Here is a 15,198-nt window from a genome sequence, read left to right on the forward strand (position 1 = left end):
TTTTTTTCAAATTTTCTCAAATTCGACAAGTGCTTTTTTTTGTCTCATTCATCCTACAAACGAAGGACCCACAACCCTCTAATAAAAAATAAAAACTTAAGTTCATTTTTCAAACCTTGGGAGTATGCACAAACAATTCTTAGCCTCATCAGTTGTAGCCTTCAATCTCCCTGCACTATGATGACTCCCCACATATACAAAAAAATTGAAATGAAACACCCCCTCCCCAACAACACACTTTTTAGCCACTGCAAGAAACAGAAGTCCTATAATTATAAAAGTGCATAACTATACCCGATACCAGTGCTACGCTACAGTTGAAATAGTTAGAATATGTGTATAATCGCTTTTAAATCCATCAATTACAACACTACTCCATTGCTAACACAATTTTCTAGCTCTCAAATTCTATGTAACCTTTATTTTTATCTCTTTTATCCTTCAATTGAACAGCCTGCAACCCCCCCCCCCCCCCAACTATTTTTAATGAAATGCCTCTCCCCCCACAATCACTTTTGAGCTCTTTTTCAATAGCATCAAAATTAGTGTGCCCTAACTTTTCAGTTCTCTTTTTACAAATGACTTTTCAATTTTGTCATTCTTTGCCACAGTTGTTCATTCAAGATCTTGCCTGGCCAGTGGAACATAAGAATCTTTCTCAGGCAGGTATTGATGAATACCTGGATTCTTATCATGATGGTTCTCCCGATCTCTGCTCCATAAGGTAGTCTTGGTGTTGAAGAGCCTGATCCTGGTGGTGGTGCTTATTTCCCTAGATCCCCAGGAAGGCTGCTTCAGCTTTATGCAGATTCTGACATCTGCATCTGTTCCTCCATGGTTGTCTAGGATGTTGCCAACATAAGAGAAGCTTTCTATCTTTTCCAGCACCTCACATTGGACTCTAATGGGTGTTTTGTTGTACCCCTTTTACCTTGGACATCACACACACATACAAATTCTGTTGCATTCAAAATGTTATTATACCTCTTGAGATGAAAGGTGGTTGCCGTAACAGAGGTGCCCCACGGATATGCTTTAAAGATCATCTTAGGCACCAACTTGCTTTAACTGACATAGAAGAGAACACCTGGTTGCAGGCAGCTTCAGAACAAAACAGCTGGAGGTCACTTACAAGGGCAGCGGGTTACACATGATAGACACAGTCATGTTTGTTTAATGTTATTAATTCACTAGCATAAATGTATTGTATGTGGTTTATCTTTGTGCTATATGGCCTGATGACCCAACTTGCTTTAACTGATATAGAAGAGAGCACCTGCTTGCATGCGGCCTTAGAATGAGACAGCTGGAGGTCACTCACAAAGGCCGCAGGATACACATTTGAGATAATAAAAAAAATCAGCTTCCGAAAACAGATGCAGACTGCGAAAAGAAAATCTTAATCGACCACCGCAGACAATAGTTATGCTTGCCCCAAATGTGGCAAAATATGTAGGTCACAGCTAGGGTTGCGTAGTCATTAATCTTTGGACTCGAAGAAAAGCCTTATTATTATATGGTCTGGCTGACTGCTTGGTGCAAAGGGTGCTACATCCCCATTTCTTTACAGAAAATAGTTTAAAGATTGCATTAATTCACAGTCTGGTTTGATGGTATTTATGCCAACATCCACTGATTCCTAGCATCTCTGGTTTGCTACATATTCAAGACAGACGCACCTGATTTCTGAAGTATTGTTAGCTACATGTCTAGCTCCTAGACTAGTCTTTAGTTTTACTCCTAGACTGGACAAACCTGCCTTAAGACTTACTGGCTGAATCCTGGTCTATATGAGCTATGTATTCCACCTGAAGCAGCCTCCAGATCTACACCTCTATGTAGAAACACACCATTGTCCAATCACATGATGGTATCTTTTTTTCACAAGTCTTAGTTTTTTCATAATATAGACTAAATGACTGGCAAACACTCAGCTACAGAGACTTTCTATGTCTCATTGAACAAACTTAGTTAAAGTCAAACCTGAGTCACAATCCACCTGGAATTTAACATGTACAATAACTGGATAATTCAACCTACCTTGTCAAATCTAAGACAAAGAAATAAAAAGATTTAAAAAAAAGAGTTTAAGTGTACTTACCCAAAATAATTAAGAACATTCCACTGAACCAAGAGCCAATGTATGTAAGCACCCAGAGCAACAGTCCAAACTGAAATAACCAAATATTATTTAGTAATTTGTACAGTCATTAACTTAGTAAAACAGTAAAGTTTTATTAAGCAATATTGTTTTAAGTTTTGATGGATAGTAATGATTGATGAAGACTTGTAATGAATAAACTAAGACAACAGAAAAGAAATAAATGCAGTTACTTTAATAGAGTCCACGATATCCTCAATTAGGAACAGACGCCTTAACTCATGTGTAAGACAGTTGACATTTTTTAGGACACTCTGAATGACACTTTTCAGTTTACTTTCACTTAATGAAATGTCCATTTCCAAAAATGGTCTGTGGAGATAAAAAACATGAATATTTTTTGTAATGCAAATGAACAAAAAAATAAACAGGATGATGTAAATCTTTATATATATATATTATGTTCTTTTTTCACTTCCATTGGAATAACTTAGTACTTTCAAAATTCCATTCCCTTTGGAAATGTGACAGAGATCAAATTTTCCTACAAGATTTTCATTGCCAGAACCACAAAAGCTTTTTAAATAACTTAGCCGATTTTTTGAAGGATGTTTAAAAAAAAAAGAAAAAAGCTTGTTTTCAAATACTGTTTATGAAATTATATTACTGATGACTTTCATGATAATGACAATCATGACATATATGTTTTGTTTAAAAAAAGGAGAAATTAAACTTAATTATAATTTTCAACACAGGTAATAACAACTCTGATTAACTCCTCAGATATATAGATTGAGAAATATAGGGAATGTATGTGTGTGATTCATTACAATTGGATGTCAAATCTCCTAGACCTAACATGCTAAAGAAACTAAATCCCGTCCAGCATTACAGCGGACATGACCAGACCCCTATTTAAAAAAGGAGAGAAATCTGACCCAAGAAACTACAGACCAGTATCACTTACCAGCATCACATGTAAAATCCTAGAACACATAATATGTAGCAACATCATAAACCACTTAGACAAACATAATGTCCTCCATACTATAATGGCTTTAGGAAATATAAATCATGTGAACACACAACTAATAGGACTAATTGATGATTTTTCAAAAGATTTAGATAATATGGAGCAAATAGATGCTATCTTATTAGATTTTTCCAAGACTTTTGACAAAGTTCACAACCATAGTTTGCTTAAAAAATTAAAATATTTTGGCATTGATGAACACATTGGTACACTTTAGGCCATGTCGTGCCCATGATCCCTAAACGGTTACTCTTCCTTCGTACCACATGAAAAAAGTTTTATTTAGTTAAGTCATTAAAAACAAGGTCTATTCGCAGTTAAAATAGTAAAGGTAGTAATAATTTAATGATTTAATAAAAATCTTTTGTAAATTTTATATGTTGACAATTTCAAAAATCAAATCTTTGTAGACAACCCCACCTCCCGGACAAAGCCCAGTACCTTCCTGGGGTCGACACTATCGAACAGTGTCCTTAAGATGTGCACTCTAAAAAACCTCCTGCTAATATGCTGTTATCTGGGGCAATCAATGAGGATATGTTCCAGGGCGAGACGAGAGTCACAGTACTCACAAAGTGGGGACTCCTCTCTCTTCAGCACAAAGTAGTCCGTGATGTAGGTGTGGCCAATCCTAAGTCTGGACATGGTCGTGCTTCCACGCCTTGACAGACCCTTAGATGTGGGTTGCCACCTGACATCCGCCACAATCTGTCTGAGTTTGTTGTTTGTCTCAGCTTCCCACTGATCCTGCCACTCTCGATATGTGGCAGAGACATTACTCTGTCCAAGGTCAGAGCAGGGAATTTTAGTTCCTGACACCACTTGATTTAGATCTCTTTGCTTCTCTGTCTGCCATTTCGTTTCCCTCTATGCCAACATGGGAGGGGATCCAGATGAAGGTGACATCCCTATGGTCAGCTGTTAATTGGTCCAAAAGCTTTAGGCTCTTGTGTACCAATGGAATGTCAGTCTTCATCCGCCCCAAAGCTTGCAATGCAGTTGGAGTTGGAGCATATGATAAATGTTCTCCTTTCTGATGCTTTGACGGCCAAAAATGCAAGCGATATCGCATGTAATTCGGCCATAAAGATGGAGCATCCATCGGGAAGTCTATGAGAGATTGTTTTGTTCCGAAAGGATCAGGCACACGCGACCTTTCTATACATTTTGGATCTGTCAGTGTAAATGGTGCCACAATATCCGTAGCTCTGTTGCAGTTCCCTAAAGTGGACTTGTAGTATGCTTGGGTCTGTATTTTCTTTTTTGAAATTAAGGAGGGATAAATTTAATTTGGGTTTATTCATCAACCAAGGAGGGTTCTGTGGGATTTCTATTTTAGAAATTTGGTCATTGGGTGGGGTTAAATTTTGGATGGATTCTCTCATTCGAAGGCCCAATGGCTGTATGACGTTAGTGTCACTGCTTTTATGCGACATTTGATTGTGCATATTAGTGTAATTAAAGATGTCTCGTTTCACTTTGAATTTTGTACTACTTGATGTCGCGCAAGTCCACTCCAATAAATACAGAACAACACATATTAAAATTCATCAAATAAGACCTTGGTTAGCAGACTAGATTTATTCATCATATAAAAAATTACAGTTCAATGGCAATCCCAGCCATCAAGAAATAAACAATATGTTTTTCAAATTGACTTCAGTCCAATAAAATATTATAAGTACACAACTGGTATTAAACTATTGAATCAACTGCGTTAGAATTCCTTACAGATTAAGTACATGGCGATCACTGATTCTACCCATGTGGTGAAAATTTAAGAACGAGATTTCTTGCCCAAAATTCAACAGCGAACGCTTGTTTCCCACGTGAAACATCATGAACATGAATATACCAATTACTTCGTGCTTCCCAACTAATACATGTCACTAACTATCAAACAATGATGTGACAGTTAGGCCTTTGATTGTATAGTTCTACATCTGTAGGATTAAATATGGAGTCCATAGCAGAGTTTGTGGGGTTGGATTTTAGCTTGACTATATACTGCATTGTGAGCCTTTTCCTTCATATGTCCATGGGGAGTTCTCCAACCTCCACATGGAGACTTGGGATTGGTGATGTACGAAATGCGCAGAGACAGAGACGCAGGGCAGCATTTTGTATGGGCTCCAGTATTTTTAGGTATGATTTCCTAGCTGCTCCAAATACTTTGGATCCATAGTCTTACTTGGATCAGATCAGACTATATATAGCAACAGCAAAGTAATTCTCTGTCAGATCCCCAGTCCATATCGCTGAGTACTCTGAGTATGTTTACTGACTTTTGGCATTTCTTCTTAAGTTCCTTAATGTGGAGGAGAAAATTAAATTTTGAATCTAGGCCTAAAAATTTTGTGGTTTTCATAACGGGAATCTTCTTTTTGTGTAAAAATAATTCAGGGTCTGGGTGGATTCCCCTTAAATTACAAAAATGCATGCTAACAGTATTGGAGTCAGAAAATTTAAAACTATTATTGTTTGCCTAATTTTGAATTTTATTTAAACATAATTTTAATTTTCTTTCTAAAGTGTTCATGTTTTGGCCATGTGAAAAAATGACAAAATAATCAACATACAGAGAGCACTCTATGCCAGGGGACAGAGCCTTTATAATGCTGTTTATTTTAATGTTAAACAGGGTTTCTGAGAGAATGCTGCCCTGGGGTATACCCATTTCCTGGTCATAAGTGTCAGAAGCGGAGATGCCCACTTGAATCTGAAATTTCCGGTCCTGGCAAAGCTGGATTAGTTCATTAAGGATATTTTCTGTGATATCCTCTGAGCATCTTCCAGAGAGTCAATGCTGCTTCAGGCAGGGTAGAGGCACGGTTTGCCAACTCCAAGAGTTTGTACAGCATTCAAAGATTTGACTAAAGCTTTTGATAACGTTAGTCTTGAAGGCCTTTGAAAAATCATGTCCAAACATGGCTGCCTGGATCAATTCATAACAATGGTGTGCCAATTTCATGATGACATTCAAGCAAGAATCCAAGACAACAGAGACTACTCCAAGCCTTTTCCTGTCTCAAATGGTGTGAAGCAGGGCTGTGCTGGCTCTAACGCTTTTCAACATAATGGTCACCGCTATGCTGAAAGATGCCTTTCCCACAAAAAGCATTGGAGTTGGTATATGATATCGCACTGATCCAAGTTTATTCAACACTCAAAGATTCAAGGCAAGGACCGAAGTAAATTACGACTGCATCAGAGACCCGCTATTCACAGATGACTGTGCCCTAAATGCCTCAAACGAAGAAGATGTTCAAAAGAGCCTGTCCCTCTTCACTAACACCTGCAAAAATTTTGGCCTTACCATAAATGTAAAAAAGACAGAAGTGCTGCACCAACCTCCTCCAAATAAATATGTCACAGAACCAGACATTCTTATAGATGTCCAGAAATTAGCAAAAAGTTTGTCTATCTGGGAAGCACCATATCAGCAAACGCCAACCTAGATGAAGAGGTAGATTTCCGTGTAGTGCGTGCCAGTGCTGCTTTTGGCAGACTTCAAGGACAAGTGTGGCAACAGAGAGGACTCAGCATATCCACAAAACTGAAAGTCTACAGTGCTGTAGTTCTCCCGCCACTCTTATATGCATCTGAGTCCTGGACCCTATATTCCCACCACATCAAAAAGTCCTCCTTTCACATAAGCTGTCTAAGGAGTATCCATAAGGTGCGTTGGTCCGACCACATATCAGACACAGATATCTTAAAGCTGTCCAACATAAACAGTATCAATGCGACAGTAAAATGTCCCAACTTCAATGGGTGGGACATGTAGTCTGCATGCCAGACAATTGCATTCCCAAACGACTTCTGTACGGGGAGTTGTGTGAGTTATCTGCAGGAAAGCGCTCCCAGGGAGGTCAATACAAGCGCTATAAAGACACTCTCAAGAGCTCCTTCAAGGAATGCGATATCCACATTCACGGCCGGGAAGCACTAGCTCCTCATGCCGTGAAGCTTTGAGTCTCTGGATTTGAAGCAAGAAGAGTGGCCAAGGTAAAAATGTCGAACCAACAAAAAGCTGAGAGAATAAGCAGACCTATCTGCAACTGACCAAACCCACCCATGTCACGTATGGGGCCGGCTTTTTAATGTAAGGATTGGACTTTACAGTCATCTTTGGGTCCATAGGAAATGAGAAATGTGCTTATCTTCAATAACGAAGGAGGAGCTATAAACCATCACATCAGTCAAGTACATTTTCCCTTTTTTTAAGATACCAAACAAAATAGTTATTATCAATAGTTAATTATCTAATGTTTTTGTATTTGATTCTTGTATTGTCAGGTAAAAGAAATAAATGTGCAAAATTTCAGCTTCATCCAAGATTGGGTGTGGGAAAAATAACATGTACAAACTTTTTACCAGACAAAACAGACAGTGAAAATAATCTTTGTAAAAAAGAATGAAAATAAGCATGTTTACTTACAATGAAAGGATTCAATAGTGTTTTAATAACAATAAATCACAATACAATTTCAGAATAAATAATTATCAGATGCCAAGGTCTTGCCACTACTGCACAAATGGGATGTTACTTAGTGCTTAAGGAACAACTTACACTTGTTCTGACTACTTTGTCCTCTCAACAGCTATTTGTGAAGTAAAGTAAGCACAGTACCCATTTCAGACCTTGCGATATGTATATCCTTTGTATCTATGGTCGATGCTTAACAAGGGTGTCTTGTGGCCAGCACAACAAGCAACCACCTTTACTTTCAACAGCTAATGTCCAATACTAGTATTTACCAATTTTTCTCCTTAAAACCTTACCATGTACAAGCCACACTTTACAATCCTTGCTGGCTCTTAACTACAGATATTTATCCACCAAAGCATGAATACTAGCTAAGATTCTTTGTTTTTCTGGTAACCTACTTTCACAACACTGACGATTTTACAAAGTGAGCCCAAAAATTATTTTGGGAGGGGGGGGGGGGGCGTGAGGATGACAAGTTTAAAACAAACTCTCTTTCACACTTAAGCTCAATTATAAATCAAACTTACTTGAATGGATGTCCATCATTTGATTTTTGTACAGCAGCCATTATCTTTTTGTAGACCACAAAGCTGAAAGTAACTGTCAGCACAGCCAAAGATAAATAGGCAATGACACTGAGAACAGAGAAAATGGCCAGGGAGACCAAAATCAGGAGTAAAGAGCCAAATACCACACCAGTTTTCTTCACATCTCTCCAGTAAATCAAGTCCTTCACTAGAAAAAACAATCACAATATAAATAACATAACGTCACATGGCCATCTTATACAAATCTAGGCTACAAAGAAATGGTTTAATGTTAAGGTAGACTTTCAAATATCTTTACAGTCATCATTTTATCTTAAATCAGTAAAAAACTCGCTGTTCATTTTTTTCTAATATCGAAAAAAAAAAATCACACATGTATAGAGAGAATCAGTTATCACAAGTAACATAAAAAGTTTTTTTAAAAGACAATTCCTTCTTTATGAGATTTTATGAAGCAGATGACCTTTTCTTAGAGTGATTACTTCACTCTTAATAACTAATGAACGATAGATAAAAAAATCTAGACTAGAATACTGGATCTAGTTATGGTATAGAACAGGGGTGGGCAAATTATCGACGAAGTGTTTTATGCAGCCCGCTGATACCTAAGGAAATCACATTAAATTTTTTACATTTTGATTCTTATCACTTAGAATTAAGAGGCTAAAGAAAAATTGTCTCTAAACGCCTTTCTAAAAAGTTAAAAGTAAACAAGGGTTATTTTAATAATATTTTGAAAAAAATTCAAAGACACAAGCCCAGGCCAGTATTTATTCAATGCTATGAAGAACTGTGTTGAAAGTGTTGTGTTGGCTTGTACAAGATGGCAAGGGTAACAACTAATGGAACCATGCTTTGACAGAGAAAAATCAGGTTTTGTAATAACATAAAGAGCACTATCCTAACCATAAACTCATTACAAGAAAGTTTACATAAATCTGCATTGAATATCTATTTGTTGATGATAGCATATGATATATTAAGTCAGCCTTAGGTGTAGGTAAATTAGGCATCATAGCCTACCATTGTTGAGAGCCCCGCACAATATAATTCATTTCATAATTTAAGAGAAGAAATAGCGAAACTTGTCCACACTATTATTGCTAAAGTGCACTAGGTGTTTAATAAGCTGCATAATTTTAGTTTTTTTCGCTGTTAATTTATATTCTATATTCTATTTCATTTGGGACCACCAAATTCACTTCGCCTAGAACCTCCAATTATCTAAGACCGGCCCTGACTGGCAGTTCCGAAAAGTACTTTAAGATTTAGAAACAAAACATTCCGATGTTTGGTAACATAGTAGTGTCCGCTGGCCTAGCATTAGAAAATATGGAATCTCATGGAAAAAATTGTTACGTTCCTTGAAGGACATTGACTGTGACTTTGTTACTAATATTTCTAATGAAGAGTTGAAGACACACTTCATGTTTATCATCGGCTTCATTGCAATTTGTAGTTTGCACATGAAATGTATGTGTATCTCAATTTTTTTCAAACATTTAATGAAGCCAGCAAATGAAATTTTTTTTTAGCTGAAAGGTGAAACCATTTCTAGTGAAAAGGTTGAAAAATTCAGACTTATTTGTATTCCTTGATTGTGGAATTTGAAAGCAAATTTTAAGACGTGCGGTTTGCACGCTGGACTGTCGTTCAGATTTATCGATGGTCCCGGACTCAAATCCTGCCCGCTCCCATCCCCCGTTGTCCACATTTTACAAACAACAGTTTTCAATACCCTCAGCTTACCACTTAACCACTCAGCTCCAGATGAGACCAGATGACATACTTCCAAGCAAATTATGAACTGAAAAAAAAAGTTCAGTTCGTTCGCGGGAGTTCATAAAAACTTTGCTGCTAAACTTTCACATTATTTGAAACTATATTCATCTGTGAACAAGTTTTGTCTTGTTTTTTGTTTGAAAATTATCAAGTGTTAGAACAGGTAGATGCTTTTTGATGTGTCAAAAAAACAAATTAACAATTATCACTTATGACATAATTTGACAGCAGTCAGAAGAAAACAAGACAGGTATAATTTTTATAAAAATTAAAAAAATTGCTAACTCTTGTTTAAACTCCTTAAATGTGAGTGCAAATAAATAAATAAATATATAAATGAATATATATATATATGCGGCCCCCCCGTCCCCACATTTTTTTAATGCGGCCCTCTGCAGAAAAAAATTGCCCACCCCTGGTATAGAAGATTCTAGTTTTTTTTTATATAGTATAGATAGTATTGATGCGTAGTGAAAAATGGTACAAGTATTATATAAATAGGACAAGTCACAAATTAATTCCTATTTAAGTTCAGCTAATGATTTGGATGTAAGTAAATGTTTTTTACATTCTATTCGTTTAAATTTATCTTTTAACTGAATATATGCAGGAATTTTCACTGACTTGTTCAAGATATAGATCTACAGACTAAATTTACTTGTAAGATGATAATTTAAAAGATTATAATGATGCTTTCTCTGTGTAGCCAATTTTCTAGTATTTTTTCCCAAACATATATAATAAACTGTCAAATTTCTAGGAAACTCATTAGAGACATTTTCAAGATCCAAGCTAAGGAATTTGTAACAATAGAGAAGTAGATTAATATGTATATGTCACGAGTCGAAACTGTGACCTATTTCGACCAGTTTCTAGAAGCCCAGGTCAAGGCAGTGCTGACCAGAGTTAACAAGTTAATTTTAGTCATGCAACCAAAGAAAGAGGTTAAAGGGAAAAAATAGCATACGTTAGCTTCTAGAAGATCACAGTTAATAAAATAATTAGGGGAGAAGTTTCCATGATTCTGTAAAGTATGATTGAGAAAAGTATTAATTAGGGGAAAGTTAGTCAGGGTCCTCGCATTGTAACGGTCTTTGTTTAGTAACGGTCTTGTGTTAGTGTGAGTTTAAATATTTGCGGGTCCATTAGTTGAAGTTATACTAGTTAAAGTTGTTAAGTTTTATTTTATGAAGAATTAAGTCAAGTTGATATTGAATTGAGAAGTAAATTGTATATGTAATCTGAAAAGTTTATTAAAGAAGTTTTGAGAGAATACAGATGTTTCTTCAGTGAATTATAAAATTATCAACATAATTTCCAGCATGTGATGAATCTGTTTAATCATCAATTAATATAAGAAATAAATATACAGAAATCTTCATAGTATAAATAAGCTGTCTTCCCCAAACAAACAAAAAAAAAAAAAAACAAGCGTCCCCTTAGACAGCTGAGGTCTAAGGGAGAATTTTAAGGATGTGATTAAAAAAAAAAAAGAAACTTCCAGAAATACAATAATGACACAATTTTCCTACATTCTGAACTTCAGAAATTCATCCTCTTAGCGACTAAACGCACATTTTTTAAAATACATTTTAATCATAGTAAGAAAGGTTCATATCAAAAAGTATGTAATAAAAAGGGGTTAAGACGAGCTAATATGCATGTAAAATGAAGTTTAATAAAGCACTAGCCAATGCTGCCAATACTATTATGTGAGGGACATTCTAGGTAAATATAGCACACATATGTCTGTAATGGGTATGATCATTGTAAGATAATATTCATGTTGAATCAGATTTCTCTGTTTTTTTGTGTTACATGAAAGTCTTCAACATAATGTGAAATTTAACCATTCTGACAAGGAAGTGGTGAAGAATTGCATTTTGAAATATCTTCTAAAAATTTAAAGTTGATACTGTTGCAGACATCTTTTGGAAAAAAACAGAATACATTTTTAAAGATCCAACTTAAAAGATGAAACATTAAAATATTTTAATTTTTGAAACATTGTGATTTTACTTAATTAAAATATTCAAATATTGATTTATAATGAAAATGAAAAAATTATTTTTTGTCCCATTAAAAGTAAATTTACCAGTATCACCAGCTTCCTAGTCAGGTCGTCAACCCCTTTGATAGGATCTCCCCCAGCTTGAGAAACTGTTAATTTACATACATACTTATTAAAGATAGGTAATAAATATCTTTGTTTTTAAATATTATGTTTATATGAATGAATCCACCAAAAGAACCCAACTATATAGAAAATAATGCTTATATTTTTGATAAGTATAAAAAAAACTGTTTTATTTTAATGGGTGTTCAAATTTGTTTCCAATTCATGATAGATAGACAGACAGAGTGTGTTGATATGAGCTTTGTAAATATGTTTTAAGTGAAAACAAAAGAGAATTGGGATAATGATTATCCAGGCTTAAATTTAGATCAGATAACACATTCACTTTTAATTTTTTTAAAAATCAATCAAGAGGACAATCTAAGATAATATATATAGTTTATACCTGCACTATCTGTTATAAAATGTATCTAACCAAAAAATAAATTGTCAAAGTACTATCGTTTTAAAATGGTACAAAAGCCTAAATAGACCTCTATAAAAGTAGAATATTTCAAATTAGTAGTAATATATCTAAAATTTACAATATCAAATCTACTTCAAAGTAGTTAGGCAGAGCAATAATTGATTCAATAAATTATTACATTGTCCTATCCATAATGTTAATAAATTTTTTTAAATTTTTTTTTACAATCTTTAACAAAAACATGTAGAAAAATGACCTTGATAATGATGCAAAAAAAAATAAATGTACCAGAAGCTTTGAAAAAAACAACTAAAAAAAAAACCAATGCAGAAACAGTAGTTTACAATTCAAACAATGCCATAAAAAAAAGTATTGGAGATTTTCATGCATGGCAGAAAAATAATAAATAGCTATCTTTTTGGTGTATCTGATGTACTAAATCAAAGAAGTATTGATAAGCAATGTTTTTTTAATAGGAATATGATGATTTGTGTACACTCTTTAGCACTGCAGAATCAAATTTTCTAAGCTCTAAGCACATAATAATTTGAATATGGAGGAAGCATCAGATATTCATTTATGACTAAAAAATATTTGGAAAAAAAAAGGACAACTAACTAGTGGTAATGATGGGGACTTGATAAATGAACTGGGATATTGTTCAAGTTACAGCTCAATTATTTGTATTTTGTTGGCAACAGTGGAGTTCAATTTAACATCTCTGACATAGGCCTAGTTATGTTCATTGGGAAAAGTTATGTTCATTGTAAAAATCTCCAATACAAGAAATATTTAAAGTGGAGAAAAAGATGTATGTATAAAATGTGATGAAAAAAAAAATTAAATTGAATGAAAAAAAAAAAATGAAAAAAAAATATCAGTAATGTGTACAATTAATTTTTTTTTATTTGCTATCTCAGATCCATATCTAATCTAATGTGTCTCAACAAGGTGGATGTGAATTCATCATAAAAACATATGCTGTCTAATTACACTGTAGTTCATGTGTGCTCTGGGTAGTGTGCAAGGAAAGAACAAAGGCAGCATATCACTAGTATTGATTGGATTCAGACTTCATTTAAGCTCCACTTGTTAACCAAAAATTAGTATTGCTAAAGAATTGTGTTAGTGTACTTGTTTAGAATGCACATGTGTATGGGTGGCTCATCTAGTGTGCTATGGAGAATGTTTGAATAAAGAACATGATGTTCTCACATGACCTGAAGAGTAGGCTAATGTTTAGTGTCAATCAACATTACTTACACATTACAACAACCAACCAGTTGCATGCCCTAGCCCTAGAAGCCATTTGGATATTGGGAGTAAAGAGTAAAGGTAACTTAAAGGTACCCAACCAAAGTTGAAGTGCGTTGAAAAGCTCCTTTTTATGTATATATATATATCTTGACAGTTCTTCCCATGTTCATTTTCATTAAGTGTGTGTTCAGAATAATAGCAAGGAATAAAGTGTGTGTGTTCCTATCATTCATAAGCCGAACTATTTTCTTCCTTTAGTGGCAAGTACACAGCAACTCTTGTGTCTGATTAGTACTAGCAAGACATACATACAAGACATACTAGCCCACTGATTTGATGATTGCAACTATACTTATCAGTAGCAGACACACACTGTCATTGTGTTTGATTGCAGAATCAACAATTAAGGTGTGTTTTACTTCACCATCTCAATATTCGCACAAGAGAATAAAGGGGAGGGGGAAGGTATGAAATGAGTAAGCTTGGCAAATGGTCAACAATTAAGTTGCACTTTCTTGTAGACAGCTATCAACACTAAAACAGTGCAAGTAGGCAATAACTCCACTTGAATGATCATGTCAGGGGAAATTTCATAATAGTAAACAAATGTAAACAAACATACAAGTGAATATAATGTGCATCCCCCCCCCACCCCATAAATCCATTTCCTTTTATGTAGCTTATAAAATACAGATGTTAACTTTAAAAAAAGAAGTAATTTTGTCCTATATCCATGTGTGAATCTAGTCATGCATGTAAGTGGTGTAAGAAATTAATTAACAGAGATGCCTACAAGGCAAAATGAAAATGTGTAATCACAAACCTGGAAATGTGTATTTTGGAGGTCAAATGTGTATTTTCTAAATATAAAAGAAATATACTCAGGAAAGACTAAAATTATTCAGGCACATTTTTCAAAATATTTGCACATTTAGTATTTGTCATAGATGTGACAAGTCAAAAGCTTGCTGTCAGAGTCACTCAAACTTATCACAACATTAATTATTATTTATCATTATTTATTCATTTTATTTTAATTATTTTCCCATTCTATCCCCAATTTCTTCACCCGCCACACCTTTTCCTCTTCAGGCTAGACTTAGTCCACCATCTTGGAGATAGCTAGGCCGCGTCCTTTCACTTATCTGCCCTTGATGGGGGAAAGATAAACACACAGCCTCTTTGGTCTTACCTGCCGTATGTCTGACGGCCACAGTTGACACCACCTTGGGTGGAATGCAAGTCGATCTTCCTTCCCCCCCCCCCTGTCTCTCTTTGATCAAAGAGATTACTAGGGTCAACATGCCTCGTGACACCCCAAGGTGCGACTCCCATCTCGAGTCAAATTCACCCACGTGTGAGATAATTATTAGCCTAGGACATTTCCTGTTTCCGCCCACCTCTTTCAGGACCTTTATAAGGTAGATTAATTCAAACCAGAC

At 35.1% G+C, this 15,198-nt stretch overlaps 1 protein-coding gene across 5 annotated transcripts in view; it reads right to left on the reverse strand.

Annotated features, from left to right (window-relative positions):
• LOC106057084 (reticulon-1-A-like) overlaps window positions 1-15,198 on the reverse strand; it is a 47,477-nt gene that overhangs the window by 5,065 nt on the left and 27,214 nt on the right. For all 5 annotated transcript variants that reach the window (XM_013214132.2, XM_013214134.2, XM_013214133.2 and 2 more), the window contains 3 exons: window positions 8,154-8,361; window positions 2,335-2,473; window positions 2,102-2,171 (listed from right to left, as the gene is read on the reverse strand). In XM_013214132.2, the coding sequence (XP_013069586.2) occupies window positions 2,102-2,171; window positions 2,335-2,473; window positions 8,154-8,361 (417 nt within the window). The remainder of the gene's footprint in view (window positions 1-2,101; window positions 2,172-2,334; window positions 2,474-8,153; window positions 8,362-15,198) is intronic.

Source organism: Biomphalaria glabrata, chromosome 3 (genome assembly GCF_947242115.1).
Source record: "Biomphalaria glabrata chromosome 3, xgBioGlab47.1, whole genome shotgun sequence".
Lineage (NCBI taxonomy): Eukaryota > Metazoa > Mollusca > Gastropoda > Planorbidae > Biomphalaria > Biomphalaria glabrata.